At 41.6% G+C, this 20,485-nt stretch overlaps 1 protein-coding gene across 16 annotated transcripts in view; it reads left to right on the plus strand.

Moving 5' to 3' along the window:
* The window catches only part of BTRC (beta-transducin repeat containing E3 ubiquitin protein ligase), a 118,363-nt gene that overhangs the window by 25,206 nt on the left and 72,672 nt on the right, over positions 1-20,485 (plus strand). For 6 of the 16 annotated variants that reach the window (XM_082309077.1, XM_082309065.1, XM_082309075.1 and 3 more), the window contains one exon: positions 3,133-3,240. The exons of 9 other annotated variants lie outside the window; for them this stretch is intronic. In XM_082309077.1, coding sequence (XP_082165203.1) covers positions 3,133-3,240 — 108 coding nt within the window. Of the gene's footprint in view, positions 1-3,132; positions 3,241-6,693; positions 6,803-20,485 lie in introns of those variants that run through there. One more of the 16 variants, XM_082309072.1, reaches the window with a different exon arrangement.

Here is a 20,485-nt window from a genome sequence, read left to right on the forward strand (position 1 = left end):
TTTAGTGGGAAAATATATTCCAGAGTTCAGGGAATGGGACTTGAAAATCAGTTGGAAAAAGAAATTGTGGTTTTTGTCAAGTAATTCCCTGTCTTACGCCACTCGATGTGTATTAAAGATGCTTAACTTTTATAAATGAAAAGCTTTTGTGTCTCTGGGTCCGAAAGTTGTGCAGACATCCGAAGTATTAATGTAATCAGGAGTCAGGAAGGTAGAGAGAGTGCTGTATCCTGGCCCAGTACTTAGCAAGCAGTATCAGCATTCCCATTTGGCTGTAGTCCAAATGCTGTGCCTCTCTATCTTTGTTTTGAAGAATCAATGTGGATTGACTTGAGTTCAGGAGAGGATTTTGTCAGTCAGCTTTCAAGCAGTGAACGTTGAGGCCAGTCCCTTGTTTGTGGAGCTGACAGTACAAAAGTGAGTGTTTGACACGTGGCTGGCTCAGTGGATGGGGATAGAGGCTGTTGAGATTTTTCAGAGATCAGGCTGTAAATGAAGTTGTTCTGTTGGGTCACTCATCTGATGTACACACAAGCTGTTTCTATTGAAGCACCTGGGGCCTTTTGTTCATGCTTGTGAATAAGCCTCTTTCAGTCACCAACAGTAATTTAGCGTCTCTGCTTCCTTCAATAGGTAAAAGGCAAGTACAGGAATGACATTTTCTCCCACACTGTGCAACTTCACACATTTTTTTAAGATAGGTAACAGAACTGTGTCAGTAATATAAATTTTGTTATATACTGGAGCAGATTCAGAAGTCATCTAAGGTGTTGGTAATTTTTTACTGCATACTTCTTAATTCTGGAATAATACTAAGCAGTGAGAGTGCATGGGTGAGTTAACGATATCCTCTGTAGGTGCAGGGAGTTCTGCAGAATAGACCTCCCATGTTTTCCTTTGTTATTGTGGCAATTTTAGAGGAAGACATTTCATTACCTTGTAAGTGCCCTGGCACAATGGAGTGTCGTACCTGCAGCTTGTAGTGACTCTGACTTGAGCCATAATCTCACATAAACTTTGAGGCAACATAAGATTGCCTTTCCACTGACAGAGTGGTCCTCATTTTTCCTGCTTCTGTGTCTTTCCATGCTTCGGTCAGTACAAATACTTAAAGTAACCTCTTTTATCTTGTCAATCTAATTTTAATGGCTATCAGTTCTTTGAGTTCATTATCACAGCACAAAAACTTGAGCTAGCACAAGGGATGGGAAAGCCTGAGAAGAGGGAATGAATGGTTGGGGCGAGACTTTGAAAAGTCTGTATGCCAAAAAAAGTACAAAATAAACATGGGGTGATTTTGTTTGTTTTTTTTTGTTATGAATCCTAGGATGGGTAATGATAAGCAACTGATGCTTACCTAGTGAATTTGGTCTGCATCATCAGAGGTACCATGTTGTAGTTAATATCCCTTGTTACTGTGACATTCTTGGAGAGCGGTAAACAACTTTGCTTTAAGTAAATGTATTAATAAATCAGTGAAATGCTTAACCACAGATGTCCACTTCATATATAATTTTTTTTTTTTTTTTAAGGCTGATTGTCACAACAGCTTTTAATGGCTGAAGTGATACATATTACATTACAAAGAAAAGATTGCTGGCATTTGGAAGGTTTTTGTTTGTGCGAGTGTTTGCTTTCTAGGGGCTTAGGACGGCAGACAAGGAAGTATGGCTCAGATTTTTGTTGCTTGTTATAATACTACAGCTGTAATTTTTTTGTCTTCAGGAGGGGCATTATGTACAAATTCATGTGATGTGTAATATTATGAAGTACTCAAGTTCGTGAGTTTCAGTATTTTTGTAAAGTGAAGAGTTTTTCTAAAAATGAAAATGAGGTGAGGAATTTATTTTAAGGTATCATAAACCTCTGATAAGCACATTTGTATAGGTTATGTTCCCCAGCAGTCTTTTAATACTATTTGTGGAACAGCAGTGTAAATTGCAACAAAGTACAGCAAAGAACATGGTGATAGACAGCGTTAATCTCTGTGTGGCTGTCTGCACGGTACCAGATTATGGATGTTGGTGATCACCTTTCTGCTCATTCAGGGATGGGTTACGTTGCTCCTACATACTAATTTAGTGCAAGATTGTGCAAGGTTTTCTAGCCCTCTTAAGAGCAGCAAGAAACGGTGGCTCAAAAGGCAGCTGTCATTTCATACCCATTCCAGCTGCCCTTTCCACTCAGATTTCCTCCCATCCCCCCTTTAAAAAAAAAGGGGGGGGGGGGGAGGACTGCAAAAAAGAAGAGTATGAGGGTTTGAAATCTCTACCATCTAATCTGTCACATCCTACAGTTTTCACAGCTATCTGCCTATTTAAAATATACTTGTTTTTTCCTGCCTTGCCAGTAATTAGACAAATGCAGCAGTGCTTATGGCATCAAAAACTCCGTAGCTGGTAAAAGCAATTGCTATCATAATGCATCCCTAAATTTAATAGTAGTGGTGTAAAATGAACAAGCAACTCTCTATATTTCAGGAGGTAATGGCTTTAACTATCAAAATGGCTAGTATTTTCCTTGATTGGCTGCTTTGGCTCCTTTTTTGTATTTGTGTTTGGAGGAACAGAATCAATTTATTATAATAATTGTATTTTATTTAACTAATAACAAGGCAAGCAGAAACATGAAACTCTTATAAAGCGTCACCAAGTTCCTATTCACCTTGAATTGCTGTTTTTTTCCTTTTAGCCCCTTTACAGACAAAACCCAAACATACAAAACCTTTTCTTTCCCTGCCAGTATTACACTTAAAGTTGTCATTTCCTTTTCTGCTTCCCTTGCAAAATTGCTTGCTCTGTGTTGTGCCTGGAGCGTGGCTGTGCATGGAGAAAGAGGTCCGATTAATCGGAAAGAAACTTTTTGTTACTGGAAAAACTCAGATATTGGTGTAGAAAATTGATCGAAAATTTACTTTTGTGATCCGTAGTGCCTTTTTCTTGCTACTTAGACATCTGTAAAGCTTCTCCCAAGGAAAAGAGTCGTCAGCGGTTTGTGTTCTCTTAAAGATGTCTCAGTCTTTAAGGCCAGGTGCAGTTGTGTTGATGCCATTTGGCTAAGCCTTGAAAGTTCCTGTAATCTGTGCCATCCTGTCTCATACAGTCCCATCTCATAGTTGTCCTTTCTCTGCAGTGCTCTATGCCCAGATCTCTGTGGCTGGGCTGCTCCAGCCTGGCGGACAGCATGCCCTCGCTGCGATGCCTGTATAACCCAGGGACTGGCGCACTCCCAGCTTTCCAGGTACTTTCTGTCTCTCCCCACTCCTCCTTTTCTCTCCATCTGTGTACGTGTGCATCTCCTTCTTTACTTCCTTGCTTGCTTTACCTCCATTTATTCTGCCTCATGCTGTATGCCTCTCCTATGTCATTCAGATCTCCTCTGATATTTAAACCCATCTTGTGTAGATTCAGGGCAGCTCGGTACTGGGGCATTTCCATTACCTCGATGTAATATAATTATTTTGTCTAAATTGGCTTGGTACCATCATCTTTTTCATTGGCTTTCAATTGTGTCAAAAATATACCACTTAATTATATTTGGCAAACAGTATCCATCACACAGTCTCCAATCTGGCTATTCATGCAGTGATTCCCCTCCTATCTAAATTTTCTGTATGCCACTTAGAGGACTGAGGGGGCGGGTTCATTGCCATAGTGATAATTGGTGCCAGCATTTGTTTACTGCAGGTTTGTTAACAGTAGTCTGGACATTTTGACTACAGAAGATTATTGTACAAGTAAGCTGTCAATCAAAAGGCAAATAAAGGAAACCTGTTTTTTCTTTGGTCTCTGAATGTGTTAGATTCAAGCTTTTCTCTGTCATGAGAAGCTTTCTGCCGAACAGGTTTGTTCAGAGGCTTTGGGTGACCAGTGAATCTTACAAAATGCAGCCACTCTCCTGTGGGTAGAGAGTGAGGCAGCTATTGGGTGAGCATCTAGAAACCTAGACAAGGCCCTCAAGATCATTGCAAGCATTTTACGATGACTTGTGGATAAAACCAGGAGAGCAGCAGAGACTGGGCTGCAGAGATGTTATGTTCATGTTGGATACTCTGTCTCTGAGATGTTCTTTGTGAACCGCAGTGACTGAGGGACCTTAGGAGCATCTCTGTAGACTGCGTATTCATTGGAGCTTGTGGTATCATGAATGTTTACTTCAAAGTTTGTGCTGCTGGATTATGCTGCTGCTGACCTAACCTGTGGCAGAGAGTTTTATTCACCAGCACGTTGCAAAACCAGACGTGACGAATAAGCTAGAACCTTTCTGAAATTTTCAGTCATTTTGGTGAAAGTCCATTACCTGCCTCTGAAGAACAGCACGTAAAGATAATTTTGAATTTGGCTTCTTGCTCCCAGGGCTAGGAGAGTACTGTGAAAATAATCCTCGCCGTCTCAGGGGAGGCGTAAGTGTCTTGCATCATTTTGCTGCAACTCTTTTTGCTGACCCAGCAGTAGCACTGATGGACTCTGGAAGGTGTCCTGCCAGGCCTCCTTTGCTGAAGCAAGCTTTTAGCAGAGCTTTCCATGGGGGAGGGGGAAGATGACTTTTTATTAGTCTAAGAGGACTCTGGAGACAACCGGCAGAATTTAGACTCCTACTTCTAATCCTGATTTGCATAATTTGACTAAATCGGATGGGCTTCATTTTTGGGCTTTCTGCTGTTGAATAAATCTCAGATCTCTTTAAGCTCAGGTTTTAGAGAACCTTAGCAGTATATGGAAAGCAATTTATAAACTCAAATTGGGGCTTTTTTCTTTCTACTTGAATTATTTTTGATTACTCGGAATGAGCATATATTACAAAGGGGAAGGGAAATTAGCCTCTTTTAGCTCAAGATGTTCTTGCTAATGATAGATATGAACAATAACTTTTCTGCTAATGCAGCGCATTGATATTTGGGGTCAAATGAGTCAGCTGCACAACCATTCACCGTGTACTGCCTTCTTGGGAGAGTAGCAGGACACTGACATTTGCATTCCTGCAGATTTTGAGAGACGTTTCTATGTGTATTTAGTGACTATGGGAATTGGGGAAGTCTGCCCCACTTGCCATCTAAAATGGTATACTGGTACTCTTCACAGCACTCTGACTCCTGTGTTGAGGAATGCGTTTAGTGCCAATAGAGAGAGAAACTAAATTGCCAGCAACAGCTTCTGCAGCAATGAGTCATCCATATTTCAGTCCATTTTTTTCAATGGGCTTTGATCCCCATTAACTTGCATGGTTTGAAGAAAACTCTGCTCTAAGAGGCATGGCTTCTGCATTTTCCAGTGCAGAAGTCTACATGGGAGTGGTCTGGAGCCTGCTTGGAGCTGTGATGTTATAATATTTCATCGTTCTTTAATGCTTTTTTTGGTAACGAATCTTCAGGAAAGCATTAAAGACTTTCTTGTAGCCCAGCAAATTTTCTCATATTAAGTTATTTTCTTTTTTCCGTAGCAAGCTTGAAGTAACTGGAGAAGCATATCAATGTTCTTTGCTTGTGGCAAAAGAGAAGATGCCATCTGGAAGGCTACTTAGTCACTGCTGAATTTGTCTAGTTATTTACATGCTTACCTTCAGATGCTCAGACAGAAATGTGGAAAGAGGCTCTTTTTGAATAGCTCAGTTAAAGCCCTGCTGACTCCTCATGGGAAACATTGGCAGATAGTCGATTTAGAGATGATTCTGTTAATATGTCAGATAACTTCATTTTTCTTCTTTGTGTGTTTTTATTATTGGAGACACTTGTGTGAAAACAGGATCTTCTGGTTCCTCAGCTCTGTTTGGCAGTCCTCCCACAGTGGGAAAGGTTTTAAGGCAAAACCCAGGAGCAGGGGAATAAGGAGCTGGAAACAGTTCTTTTTAACATCTTTTATCTCAAAGGGCTTTGCAACTGATAGTCTATCGTGTAACTGAATTTCATAGAGATCATGGTGGAAGATGGCAGCAAATTGGAACATGAACTCCTATAAGGCGCCGTGGGAAGGAGTCAAAGCGCATATTTTAACAAGAGCAAAAGGCCAGCCCTTCCATTTTCAGTGTCTTGGATGCCAAATTTTACTGTACTGTTGTTCTGAAAAGCAACTGAAAACTAGGTTGCATGTAGATTCTCTTAATGAAAAAAAAAACCCTTACGCAGAGTATATTATTTTTCCTAGAAATCCGTGCTTTGGAAGTTTCCAGATGTGCCAACAGGTGTCTGTTTTCATGACATTTTTCATTTGAAGATAATTACTTTCCCTTTTAAAATATTTTCCATGCATGCTCACAAGGCTCAGTTTATGTTGCTTTTAATAGTCGCAGTTCTCTGAAAATTCTGATTTACAATTACACCCGTCAAGTATGCCAAGGAAACGGTTGTATTAATCCTTCCAGGTTTGCAGAAGACCATAGTGTTTCCTTGAATTTATTTCTGTAAGCTGTTGTATAAGTGAGGAGACTTACGGAGCAATTTAAAAGTCTTGCCAGAGGTTATGTATCAGGGTAATCAGAGAGAACAGTCCAGCTCTTCCTTTTTACCTAATTGACACCCCTCATGAATATCTGTTCCAGTTTAGATTGTGAACTTTTTGGAACAAGAGTCATGCTTTTACTTCTTTGTCTGGAGCCTAGGCACCAGGGGGGGATGGACTAGCTTCTACTTGATTTTGCAGAAGCAAGGTGTGTCTTCCTTGGTCTCGGCAGCTCTGTCCCGGTCGAGGAAAGCACGGATGTACTCTTCTAGGCAAATTGAAGTAAACAGAAGCTTTCCTGAGGTTGTGCAGCATGGACATGACGTACACAGCTCCTTTCTTTGGACTGAGATCACTTTTGGAGAAGGGTGAGAGTATGAAAGATGTAAATGGTTTGCAGTAATGGAAGCCTGTTGCACCCATGAGGAAGAGATGAACTCATTTCTCAAATGATTTTTACATCTATTTTTTTCTAATGTTTATATTTTCTTGTTAGGAAGTAGAATATTTGTTAAAGAAGCATTGTCAGTAAATTGTTAGACACAGTTGTCTCTCTAAATTTCCTTCAGCCTGTTCATGCATTTTTGACTTAAAAGTTGATGTTTTATTGCTGAGAAATACAGTGTAAATGTGAGTAGCAGTACGTTATTTATGGTTATACAGGGGACTAAAGCTAAAGTCTCGGGGTGGGCAAGCTGTGCATACTCAGAAATGCATTTGCGAGAAAAGCATTTGAAGGAAATTGTTCGGCTTTGGAGCAGACGTTTGCTGGTGTGCGTGGTTCTGTCTCTAATTGGGGGAGAGGTGGGGTTCCCCGTCAATAGGCTCCATCGGCGCGGAGACATGGCCGCCCTCGACCAGGCCTGCTTTGTATTCCCCCCTCGCGCTCTCCCAGCGGCCGTGTGAAATCTGCCCGCGGGCTGTTTACGGTGCGCCTCCAAAACGGAATCATAATTTTGGTGACTAATAGCCAGAGCATGCGGCTCCAGCACCCCCCGGCTGGCGGCAGGCGCTCCCCTGCTTATGAATGTAGTTAGGTGGCCCCCAACTGTTTACAAGACAGCAGAGGTGAGATCTTTGATTGACAAGTCAGAAATGCATTAGATCATTCCCTCTGCCAGTCTCTGGTTCATGCTGTTAAAAATGTCAGCCTCTCCAAGTTTGAATGGCAGCCCGAGGGCCTCAGAAGCTTTTTCTTTTCTGAGATGGAAACACAAATTGGATGTGTGCCTGAGCGCTTCATCCTGGGCTGTAATTTCATCTTTTAGCTAAGAACCACAAGGTACATGAGCAAAGCACCCTGTAAACAATAATACTGGGGAAAAAAATAAACAAGGTCGTGTTTCTGGTACGTTGATCCACTGGTGTCCTGACCTCTATCACGTTGAACATCTCCACTCTGATTGCTGTTCCCTTTGGCATTACAATGAGAGGAGAGAGACTGACACGGGAGGCAAAGATTTAAAGTTGCAGTGTTGTTGCACATTCCTTGTATTGGCTATGAAATATTGAACTGCCACAACGTGACGCCTGGTTTTTTAAGCAAAGTTTCTTGTTGGAGGTGTTCGGCAGCAGTTTCTCCTGTTTCTCCTCATCCTGCCCCCTGGCAGGAGCAATTATAAAGGCACGAGAGGGGATACGAGAAGGACCAGAAATGAAGCCAAATTAATTGCATAATTTTTGCACTTGACTCCAGCCCCCATCTGTGGTTCAGACTTTTGGGAGCTTCGCTGTAGGAGGACCATGAGGGTTATCCTAACCAGGGGTTTTATTTTTTTTTTTTTTTTTTAATAAAGTAAATGCCCAGTGACAGAGAACGGCTTTGTTAAACATATTTAGGGTTCATCCCCTTTAAGTCTCATGGCCTCGTCTGCCTCTGGCATAACCCGTGCTGTTACTGGGCGATGCTGGGAAGCCCACCCAACTCTGAGAGCCCTCGGGTCCTGCTGCAGGATCCCAGCCCTCGGGTAGCAGCAACGACGGGGGACGCTTCCCTCCTTTCAGATGGCAAAGAAATCCTTCTCCGTGGATCAGTGGAGGTGGTTCGGGGTTTTTTTGGTAGTACATTACAATTTAGTAATTAGAAATGGGCATTTATTCTGCGCCTGTATTGATTGTCAAAAGTTGCCTGTGCTTTTAGTAGTTCTTCAGAGTATCAAGACGACGGTATCTGTCACTGAGAAATACCACCCCGGTACGCCCAGCGCGGTGATGAATTTAAAGCGCATCGTAGCTAAAAAGCCTCCCCTCCTTCAGCCTCTGCGTTAATGATCTTGTGCCTATGTAATGCTCTCTTCCCGGCGCGGAGAGGGCAAGGTCTTTAGCACAGCGGCGTTAGTTTGGCTGATGAGTTCAGAAAATGAAACAAAACTCATCCGAGTTTGCTTTCCTCCCTTGTTAGGAGTCAGAAGGGTGTATAAAGCCGCAGTGACAAATGGCATATGCAGCGCCACATTGAAGGCGTACAGGTATTTTTAAAGCTAGCTCCGGTTCCTCAGGATTGTGAACATCTGCTTGGAGGTATTGTAGAGCTCCACAATGCGCTAATTGAATTACTCTTTTCTGGAGTTGCAGACTGCACTAATTGAATTAGAATCGGGCTGTGCGGGCGGGCGCTGGCGGCACCGCGCATGCGCGGGGGGGGCGGGGCGGGGCGGGGGGCTCGGCCATCCCGCGTACTGTGCTGCCCTCTCACGGCCCCGGCGGGAACTGCAGGGGCGGGGGGGGCCGGCGGCGGGGCCTTTCGGGAGCCCAAACAAAACTGCTGCTCCTTGTTGCTTAATGCCTTCATTTGTATTTATCTATTCTTTTAAAACAACATTTTAGTGACTTTTCCGCGCTCTGCCGGATACTCTAACCATCGTCTAACCTTCCTCTTCAGTGCTTTATATGAAGAAGGCATTAAGCGCCCTCCGCTGCAGTCCCCTCGCGGCAATTATAAATATTTCTGTACGCCAGCGTAGTCTGCTGTAAATCACTTGGCTCGGTCATCGTTTTGAATTTGGTGGCTCTATGGGCAGTGCTTCAGGGGGAGCCAGTTGCACAAGATCGGTTTTACCCATTTCTGGAGAAGCGGTAAAAAGCTAATACCGCATGAAATAATAATTTTAATTTAAAAATTAAAATAAGGAATTTTACCACAAATTTAGGGAAGTCGCAAAGTACTTCATCATCCAGCATTTAAATCAATGTTAGTCAGAATTCAGTGACTCTTGGGAAATATAACACGCAGAGGTAGTTCTGAGTAACTTTAAATGCACACATGTATAGGAAGAACAAAATGAAATATTTCTTCTTTGAAATCAGGTATTTATGTGACCACATGCAAATTTTAGGGGGACAAACCCAAACACTTAGTGTAGAAATGCAGTTGCTAAATCTTAAAATTCATAGCTTGAAGAGATACTTTACTATACTATGCCAGGTGAGGTTCTTTTTATTTCTTCTGCTACTACTTACATGGTGCATAAAAACAGTCAGATACTCTTTCCTGTATTCTTTCTTCTATAGACAACCAGATGACTCAGTTTTCCATAAAATTTCAGCCATTTCCACTCAGCTTTCTGTATGTTTGGTAGATCATTCTCATAAACCATATCAGAGATAAGATGGTATTTATTTTGCTTCACTGGTAGTTCCTTAGATTTTGTTACTTTTCAAATAGATGAAAATAATTTACTAGAATGCTCTGCAAACTAAGTAAAATTAAACTATGCTTGTCAAAATGTATAAACAATATGCTGTGATGTATACGATTCTTTTTTATTATGTTTGTATACTTGCCCCATGTCTGGTGATGTTAAACGGGGCTTCTAATTACCACCAAGAATTAGCAAAGTGCTGCTATACACAGAACTTGGGAATTTTCAGTTTTATTGAAATTTGTTTAACAACCTGCTGCCCCCCAAAATGGAAAGCAGATTCTTTTTTTTTTAAATGTATGAAATAGTTTTGTGTTGCATTTGGAGAATTTCCAAACAAATTTATCCATTAAATTGGTTTTGATTTTATTTACATTAGTGGTTGTTTCTCTTTAGCATTTTTATTTTTTGTGTATACATATACACACACATATATATGTATAAAAAAGTAAAAAAAAAAAAAATCAGGTTGTCTGCCCTCTTGGCTCTCTTTCCAAGTAGTCAAGTAGACTGCTTCTAGTAGCCCTTGCTAATGAAATATCCAAGTAACTCATTGGTCATGCCCAAATGTTTATTTGGGGTTCATGTTTAGTTCTTAAATGAATGCCAGTATAATTTGGTACCACTGTGTAATTTTCTAAATCGTGTCTGTATATAGTAGGATCAGCCATCCGCCTTCTGCCTACCTCCTACAAAAATCCTTGTGATTTATTCTCTCAAAATACAACCATATATCCAGCAAACAAAGGAAGCAACTCTTCATTCAGCCAATAAAGCTGCATACGTTTTCACTCTTTCAGGAATATGCCTTGCTTTTCTGTCGCATCTTCAGAGCAATAAACTGTGCAGCAACCTTTTGATGTAGGTAATAACATTTGACCTTGCAACAGAGTACGTTCCCTTGTTGAAATGAAGACAACTAACGTGTCGATGTTTTGGGTTGTTCTTCATTTAAAAAAATATGAAAGAAATCGGTGTGTAGCATAAGACACCTACATATAGTGCCTTCTTTTGGTAGAAGTCAGAAGTGAAGATGGTCGTGTTGGGGGGATTGGGGTTGTCACCTTTGAAATAATGTGGGAGTGAGTTTGGTGCTGCCTTAAGAAGCTGTAAGTGGGAAAGAATCCATTCCATCCAGTGTATAAAGTGCTTTTAAAAACAATCTATTTCTAGAACCTATATTGTCCTGGGACCAGCTCTTGATATAAAAATTCATAGAAACCTGTTTTTCCGAGTGTGGTAACTTCTTGCCATAGTGCTGTAGTGTTAGAATTCACATTGGCCAGGTTGTTCTGTAAATTAAACAGTGACAGCTTCCCTCGGGGGAACAGCCAATGTATTTATGATGATGTGCTGATTACACAAAATACACTGCAAGCAGAAAACAGCTGCAGAGAACAAACCTCTTAAAAGAATACAATTACAAATAGCACCCTCAGTATTGCTAGTGGTGAGAGTAAAATACAGCATGCTAATGCAGGCTTCCAGTTTGCTTCCAAAGAAGAAAAGAGATCTACAAAGAAGAGGCTGAAGTCTGGTTGGATGCACACGCAGTGCCGATACGGAGTGGCGTGTGATCCCTTTCTGAAGGTGAAGGGCAAGAACGTACCTCGGGCCTTCTTTTTAGCTGTCCTTGTCTCTTAAAATGTCTGTGGCTGCAACTCCAGCAGCATTGGCCGGTGGGGCGTCGGGGCTCTCCGGCTTGTCGGTGTTTTGACCGCTGTGGTTCATACCCTCTGTCCTGGTTAAAAATGGAGAGGTGATAAGATGACTAATAAACAGTTTGTGCTAATGGTCTGACCATTACGAAACAGGTTGTAGGAGATGTTACGGAAAAAGAAAGTCCCTGGTTTAAGGCTGATCTTTCTTCTGCTGGTAATTGTTTGCTTTGAGGGAACTTTTAGAAATAAATTTCAGTTGTTGTTTTTTTCCTAGACTGCAGTGTTTCATTTTTAAAAGGTCCCTGGTTTGTATGTGTAAGGCAGGGTCTTGTACAGGCCAGTTTAGGATCCAGTTTAGGATATGACAGTGAAACTTGAAACAAAATGTTACGGGGAAGGCAGTGGAGGTGGGCCTGTGCTCACAAACTGAGGACATGAACAGACCTTGGAGGAGACAGAGGTCCTTTGAACCTTTCTTCACCTGGAAACAAAAAATGAGAAGTAACTGGAATTGCTTTGTGTGCTGTGGCTGCGTGCAAGAGAGAAGTTGCAGTAAGGACTGCTGTGGTGGGATTTTGTGTGAGGGCTTGTGAAAATCAGGAGACTGTGGCTGTGGCAGCTCCCACAGCTGCTAAGGTCGCATTTTGGAGGGCTGCAAAACAAAAAAATCTCCAGAACTCCAAAGCACAATCTTTCTGTGTCTGAGATGAGCTGTCACACTTTAATCGTTAAAATAAAACATTTTACTTATGGCTATGTCATGTATGTATGTGGGAGAGTTCAAGTACTGAGAATGCCCTTTCCATCCACTTTTTGAGAATCATTGATAGATAAGTATAATACCTTTTAAAAGTCTGGGATTTCTTGTGTTTGGTGTCTTTGTTATGTTCCAAGACCAGCAGCAATAAAACATGTTTCAAATACTGGGCAAGAAATCATCTGCTTAAAATGAAGAAATGTTGCCCTTTCAACATATAGATCTGACTTTAAAGCAGATGAGATAACAACATTGGCACTCTAATTTGGAAGGATCTTAATTCACTTGCTTAAAAAGAAGAATCAGGCTTTCCATCTATGGATTGCTGGCATGTACTAATAGACTGTTATTCATCTGTCTGTATTTTCTTTAAATCGTTTTTGAGCCTCCCTGTGTTGTCCTGCTCTGCTGACATGTATCCCATGTGGCAAGAAGGAGTTTTGTATAATCACCCTGCTTTAATCAATAGAATAATTGATAAACCAGATAAGATTTAAACTGATTACCTCCCCGAGTAGAACTCCCTGAGGGCCTTGGACTCTCTTAATTTTGACATGTATGTTGTGTACCCCGTGGATGAAGTGCAGTTTGAATTATCTGTTTTTATTTGCTTAATGACGGGGAGGGTGTTAAAGTCAAATGTTTAATTAACCCAGCAATGGGCTGCGCTGTCACTTACACACACATCCAGCTGATTGAGATATCTCACCGAGAATACTGAATAGGAATGATAATGTGGCACTGAGACGGAAGATTGCTTTTTCAATCCATTTGCTGGGTCACTGCTTTGAATGTCTTATTGGATGAAAGGCATTCAGCCTGGAAAAAAAAAATTCAGCATTTAAGTACATTTTGTTTTCCTGGCCCCTCTCCACCAAGAAGTTAACTAAAACAGATATGTTGTAGGTTTAATAAGCCATTCATGCTGTAGCAAAAAGCTGGGAATAGTGGATCTCAATAGGCAGTGATCTAGAGCTGTATAATTTCCTATAGGAACAAAATGTTTGCTAGCCCCAAGGTATCTGAAGGCGAGCTACTATATACACCTTTATCTTTCCTTCTTTGATTGCTTGACTACCCACCCCATTTGGGGGTCTCCATAGCAGGTCCGACTCTTCTTCCTTACCCAGCAGAGAGAGATTTGCAGTAACATTTGTAACTCCTTGTTGTAGTTCAAGAAAACGGTGTTTTGGAGTTTGAATTATTTTGTAATAGCAGAACCTAATAGTGAGCTTTTAAATTGAAATGTTATAGGAGCGGCTGTTGTGTTACCACATTCAAATTTGGTCTAGCCAAATCAGGAGGACGCAGGGATTTGTTTCTTGGGCGGCGGCTGTTAAAAGGCTGCAGTGCTTGCTAGCCAAGTGTTATAATGTGCAGTGCCTAATCTGTAATTTTCCATTCTTTTTTTAGAAGATTATAAAATTTTTTTGCTTGATGTGATGGAAGGTTGGGATGTGTTTAGACTCGCGCTTTTTTTTTTTAATATCAGCAATGAGTTTTTTCAACGGCACTATATGGAAGTAAACACGCCGTGTACTGGAAGTTAACTAAATTTGCCCCATGGTCTAGTGGTGGATGATGCTTGCTGTAATGAAGGTAGCTTTGGAAGCTCGAAAAAGCACCAAGGCCTGCCTGTATGGACAAATGGCTACTCTGAGGCACGTCGGGGAGGTGGAGCTGTGTTGCCTGATCTGCTCCATGGTGACTCTGCAGGTACTTTGAACCTGTTCTAGACTGAAAACCAAGTCACTTTGGCTGCAGGGCCACCCGGCTCACATGGTCTAGGACATAAAGGTACGGGTGCCTCTGCATACTGCGGTGTAGACAATATGCTGTGAATTCACGTCAGTCTAACGCTGCAGTGAGATCGCTGGGTAGCCATTTCTTTAAACAAGTCAGCTGCTTTCATTCTCTGTTTTGGGGAGGAGCTGTGCCTAAAAAGTTAACACAATGTGGGACACAGAATTTGGGGTTTGTTCCCCCGTGCTGTCATTTTGACTTTGAGCAGACAACTTTAACTTCTGCTTTATACCTTTGTTTTGTATCTCCTTGTCCCCTTCCCCGCAATGAAAAATAGGAAGGAAAAAACAACCAGAAAAGCCTAAAACAGTACAGCGAGATGAGGACACTGTGGTTGAATTAGTTGTTCAGGAGCGAGAAAGCCACGGGCTCTAAGGAAGGGGTGCGATGAGAAGTGGAGGTCTTTTTGTTTACTTGACAGGAAAGCTCAGAATGAGACGTTTTGAAAAAAAAAATTAAAATAACAAGTGTAGGCGATGACCAGGGATGGGAGGGAAGAGGTTTTATAGTGAGACCAGTGAGATGGCTTTGGTCCTTTGAGGGGAGTAGTTATAAAAAGTTAGAAAATAATGCTTCAAGGACATGAAATCTACAGCAAAACTAGCCAATTTTAGAACCCATTTCTCAGAGCACTTGCAGCTCCTATGCAGATGAAGCCGTAATAAATATTGTACAAAGAAAGTTAATCTGTATCTAGAGAATTTTAATAAATAAAAAGTTTTTAAAAACTCTCCCTGGATCCGTTGGTTCTTGCTAACTCTTGTTAGTACTAGAAATACGTTTTTGACATCTTTTTTTGGATGTTGGCTTATGTTCAGAGCCTGTAAAAGCTGACTTTGTGCCTTTCCCCCGTTCCCTGCCTTACATGCAGGGGAGAAAAAATAAAAACCTGTACTATTCCAGCATACAAAAGCACTGATAAAAGCTATGATTCGTCGGAGGGGGAGGGAAGAATCCTGCGAGCTGAGAATGAGTGTATCATTTCAAACTTTAGTACTTTAACACCCTGGGATGAGTGTTGAAAATGAATTTTTGTGAAAGGAATGTAGCAAAATGAAAGCAACAAAGAAGTAAGAGCGGAGCCCTGATTGATGCTGTTCTTCTTTAAAAAGCTTCTGTTGCACGTGAAATCCCTGTTCCTGAAGTATGTGTGGCACAATCCTGCAGTCTGGCGGAGAAATTAACCTCAACTGAAACTGTTTAAAGAAGAATTTGAGCAAGAATTTAAAAGATTGGACAGATCTTTGAGGTTGTCCTGAAGAATAGAAAGGGAAGAATACTGTTTTGTTCAGTGTGGGGAGCAGATATGCAGGGTAAGCTGCTTGTAGGAGACAAACCACAAAAGCGCAGTGATAACAAGATTTAGAACAAGTCCTGACACCAGTCTTGCATAAGTGGCCTGGTTGGATATTTGGAAGTATACCCGTATTACGTGTATCATAAGGCTAATTTGATGTTTTCATCCATGCTTTTTGGGAATATGTTTTCTGTTCCTTAAAAAGAGGTAGATAGCTTTGAACTACTACAAAATCTTGGAGTACAAGATGTACGCTATAAAATCATGCATAGAATGTGCAAGCTATAAAAGCATATGTATACCTGTGAAGGTGCTGATCGATTTGTGCTATTTAGGAAAAGAAATTCTGAAACAGACCTGGCTGTGAAAAAATGCAAATAATAAAATTCAACTAGAGGTCCCTGAGGCTTCTTAAGCTCTAACCTTGTTATGAGGAATGGGGAAGTTGAACTGCCTAATGCAGATGTCTGTGAGTTACAAAAATAACCAGATGTCCTGATTAGCAGAAGCAAATGTTCTTCCCTTAATCCACGTGAAATTATATTCAAAGGCTCTCCGGATGTAATGCTTGTGTAAATAAGGCACCAACAAACATTGGAATAGAAAGGGCCATTGGCCAACTAGCTTGCAAGGCTTGAAAGCTTGAATATTAAAAACAAATTTACCACTGCTGACTCTCTTAAATTCACAGAACAGAAATGTGAAGCAGGGCTGCTTCCCGGGGAACGTGGAAAGACTGTTCTCATTAGCCATATTTTCTCTCGCTCTCTTTTTCTCTGTCTCTCTCACTCTCATTTGAGAAATGCATATGAAGTGAAGCTAGTTTTTTAAAATTTCCCTAAATGGCTTGTTCCCAGCACCTGGATTTCTGTTTATTTTTTAACTACAACTAGATTCGTGCTCTTCAAAATGCGTCTGTTCGTCAGGTCTTTGATATTTTTGCTGAATTTACTGTTGTTCTAGTAATGCTAAGACTCCCCACACCCTTAATTTACCCTTTATAACCAATCAATAGTTAATAAGTTAAATAACTTGATAAGAAACTCTTCTTGATGCCATGAAGTTCCATTATCAAGTCTCATTGCTTTGAAAATGTGTATTTTCTAATTATTGATTTGAATGAAAAATACAAAGGATCCATTCTAGAGATGTAAAAAACAGAATCTTGTCCTGGTTTTCAACTGCAAAAAAAGGTTGTTGAAACTCTTGTTGTCCTCGGCAGCGTTAACATAGACTCAGACCAAACTGGGACTTGTGTGAACATGCGTGTATGTGTCTGGATGGAGGGGCAATGTTGTACTTTTCCATTTTCACTGCTGTCAGAGCTTCAATTTTAAAAAATTTAGCTTATAGTAGGTACCTGAGCTGCTCAGGCATGAATTTGAACTTCATTTCTTTAGGCACCACACAAACATTCGGGGTGGGGGTGGAGAAGTCTCTGTCATAGGGAGTTTATAAAGGTATTGGAGGAAAAAAAGCCAGGATTCTGTGCAGCTAACAGGATAATAGATATATAATCATGATACACATGTGCGTACCAGTCTGCAAAGCAGGCACTGAACTGGAAGGCCAGTTTAGCTTATTCCCTTTCCTTTTCCAATATTGGTCGCTGCAAGGCAGGCTGCAGTCTCTCTGCCCGCTCCTTCCGTCATTCTAATGCTTTAGCCATAAACCCCTTGCAAAAGTACCATTTAACTTTAAACTTGTAAGAGCTGGGAAACTTGTCTGTGCCTTCATTTCGGGCTGAAGTCACCCCCTTGTGCCTACACATTGCAATTTATGGTGTTCTCTAAAAGGATCTAATCTCAGTAAATGTTCGGAGCAGCAAATGCCAAAGAGGAATGGGGTCTGATACTTATCTCTGCATTTTCATTGCTGTGGATCTCCCTGTGTGTTACAACTGTCATTTTTGTTTTATCTACTGAACAGGCAGAGAATTGCCTTCAAACTTGCAGCTTTCATACTTGTTTTTCTCAAAGAACATTACCGATGCTAAGGACTGCTTTTATATATTGTAGTGACTAGCCAAATAAGCATGAATTTGAACATTTTGGGCCTCATGATAGGAGAAAAAAGGAGAAGCTATCCTTAAATGTTTTTAGTGGATGTTAGACTCATTCTTTTTTTTAACGGTAATACTGCTTTCAGGCTGACATTGGCTATGCCAGGATTCATCCTAGCACTGTTTGAAATGGCTGAGATATTTATAAACTGACAGACAGCATTTATAAAATCAGGATGCTGACAGTCCCTTAACGATAACAATGGGCTTGGACTCATCTATCACTTACAAAGGTTATTGGAAAGGGAATGTAAGGCTTATGTGTGCCTCTAGTCTTAGACTGGCGCTTGCTTCCACACATCTCTCTCTCTTTTTCGCTCCTCTCTCCATCCCCCTCCCCTTTTCATTCCACTCTGGCTGACATGGGCATCAGGCAATCACAGCTAATTTCTCCACACCTTTACCCACAGATTCCTTGTCCTGCTGCCTGCAAGCAATTGATGGCAATTAGAAGACAGCTAACTTTGTAGCATCTTGGGGCAACCCCCTGTCCCCCTGACTGCCCCGCTCCTAAACAGGAGAAACATCTTGACTTGCTGGCAGGCTGCTGGCTTGAATTGGGAAAGAAGAACAGTGTGCATTGACTGACAGACTTAACCTGGGGCTGGGCGGGGGTTAGACAGGCCCTCTGCTTCCTTTTCCTTTCATATAGCACCAGTCTGCAGGCGGAATGCTGATGTACCTACTTCATTCAGTGGCTCCCTCTTGGCTGAGGCAGTACCCCTCTGTCCTTGGTGAGGAGGACCAAGTGCAGCGCGGGGACACTTCAAGAGATGTGAAGGAGGATGTCAGTTGTTCTCAAGCTCTGATAAAATGCTGCGTTCACTCAACGCACCTAGGAGCTTGAGGGTCAGGTCGTATCAACAGTTTGTACTGGAAAAGGGGAAATGCACTGTTTCACTGGTGTGGGCTAAAGCATCTGTTTTAATGTGGCAACAGAAATACCGAGACAGCTACGTCAGGCATCCAGTTTGCCCTTGAAACATTTACTCTACTGTAACTGTTTGGACACTGTGTTCCCACTGCATTATTTGCTTAGAGACCTGAAATACCCAAGTAGATTTCCTACATGCGGTCGGATCTGCTGATACCACTAAAAACACACCCTACCCCGGCTTCTGTTCGAGCTGATGTATACGCACGCAATGGCTGGAGCGAGACTTGATTGGCTTGAGGGGGTCTATTTATCAGGGAACTCGATTAAAATACAGACTGCACATGACATCAAATTTGTAATCATTTTTCCACAGCAAGCAAGCATTTTCTGTATTGGATGCAGGTGTTTAAAGCAATAGTGTGTTTTAAGGGCCAGTGCAGCACAAATTCTGGCCTTTGGGATAATGACAAGTGTTTTGCCTGCATAAACAATATATATATATATATATTTTCCCCCCCCTGAGGTCCGCACACACCTAGTTTCCCTCAAGCTCATCATCTCTGTCAGGTTAATCAATAGGCACCGTATGGCAGAGGGTCAGTAATCAGTGTCATCGTGCCTTTAAATCGTGTTGAAAATTTGCTTAAAGCCTGGGCCAATTAACATCGAGATGATGAATGGATGGGTAGATGGGAAGAGCCTGGCGCTCAGGGGCTTTGTGAGAAGGAGATGCTCAGCTGTTGAGCAGCAGACACCAGCGAATAAAATCAGCCATTCATGTGAGCTCAGTCCACCCACTCTTAATGATAATGTCAATCTAGCAAAATATATACACATTGGAGTTGTCATGAGTTCATAAATCAAAGGAGTTTGTCAAAGGCATTCAGATTAACGAGGCAGCAGCAATAACAAGTCAAATTTGCATAGAGAATTGCCCGAATCTCAGTAAATTATGATCCTGTTTTTCATTTGATTATTTGCTAATGTCTCAAGAGGGAGAATGATTATATTAGCATGCAAAATCTACTCCAGAAGTAGAAATCCGAGGTATAGCAGACCAGCACATGATGACAATTAATCAGTTTCTGCATACTAGCATAAACGCGCAAGGCCCAGAAATGAACTCCTTTTTTTATTATTATTTCTCCTTGCTACTGATCCAAATGGTTCAGCTTGACAGAGACTTTATATTGCTTTAACAGTGTTCTGAATTGTGCCTGCAGGCAAGACATAGTTATGCAGCTATAACCAACCTATCCATCTGCCAACCAGATTGGAATTCTCCTATCCAAGGCTTCCATTAACCCCCACTGACAGCTCCAAACAGGATTAAGAATTTGAAAGCATAAAAAATAGTTGTGCTCTTCGCATAGACACGCGCTTCTCCCCCACCCCCACCTCCCCACACTTGGAAAAAGGCTGCGTCTGTACTCTTTTATAATTAGTGCAGGGCAGAACAGCACCAAAGAAAGCCTCCCCCAGTTGGCAGGGGTTTGATTTCCACCACGACGAGCGAGGCGGTACTAAAGGTAGCTCTGCCCAATTGGTAGTCCCTGGGAGTGCATTTCTCCGTGTATTATATTGCGTTCCCAGCAGTGTTTTGCTGGGCTGTGTACACAAAATACTGCGTGTCATCTCCCGTCAAACGCTTCAGTCTAGGGATTTCGTATGCATTGTAGCATGTTGTGTTTAGTGGTGGAGGAGGCTTCATGGGGAGAGTTAAATAGTAATAATTTCGTAGTGGTCTTTAAGACAACCTGCCATAGAGTTATATTCTGTTAATTACAGGCTGAAGTTTTAAGAGCAAATCAGATTTAAAAGGATCTCATTGCAGACAGTAGCCATTTTAGGAAAAATGAGCTATGGAGTGCAGAGCCCCTTCACAGGAACCTCCTGCTAGAGAGAAATTGTGAAGGTTACAAGAACTGTGAGCTTGGGTTTCCTGGCTTCTCT

The sequence above is a fragment of the Platalea leucorodia genome (assembly GCF_965183815.1).
Source record: "Platalea leucorodia genome assembly, chromosome: 4".
Lineage (NCBI taxonomy): Eukaryota > Metazoa > Chordata > Aves > Pelecaniformes > Threskiornithidae > Platalea > Platalea leucorodia.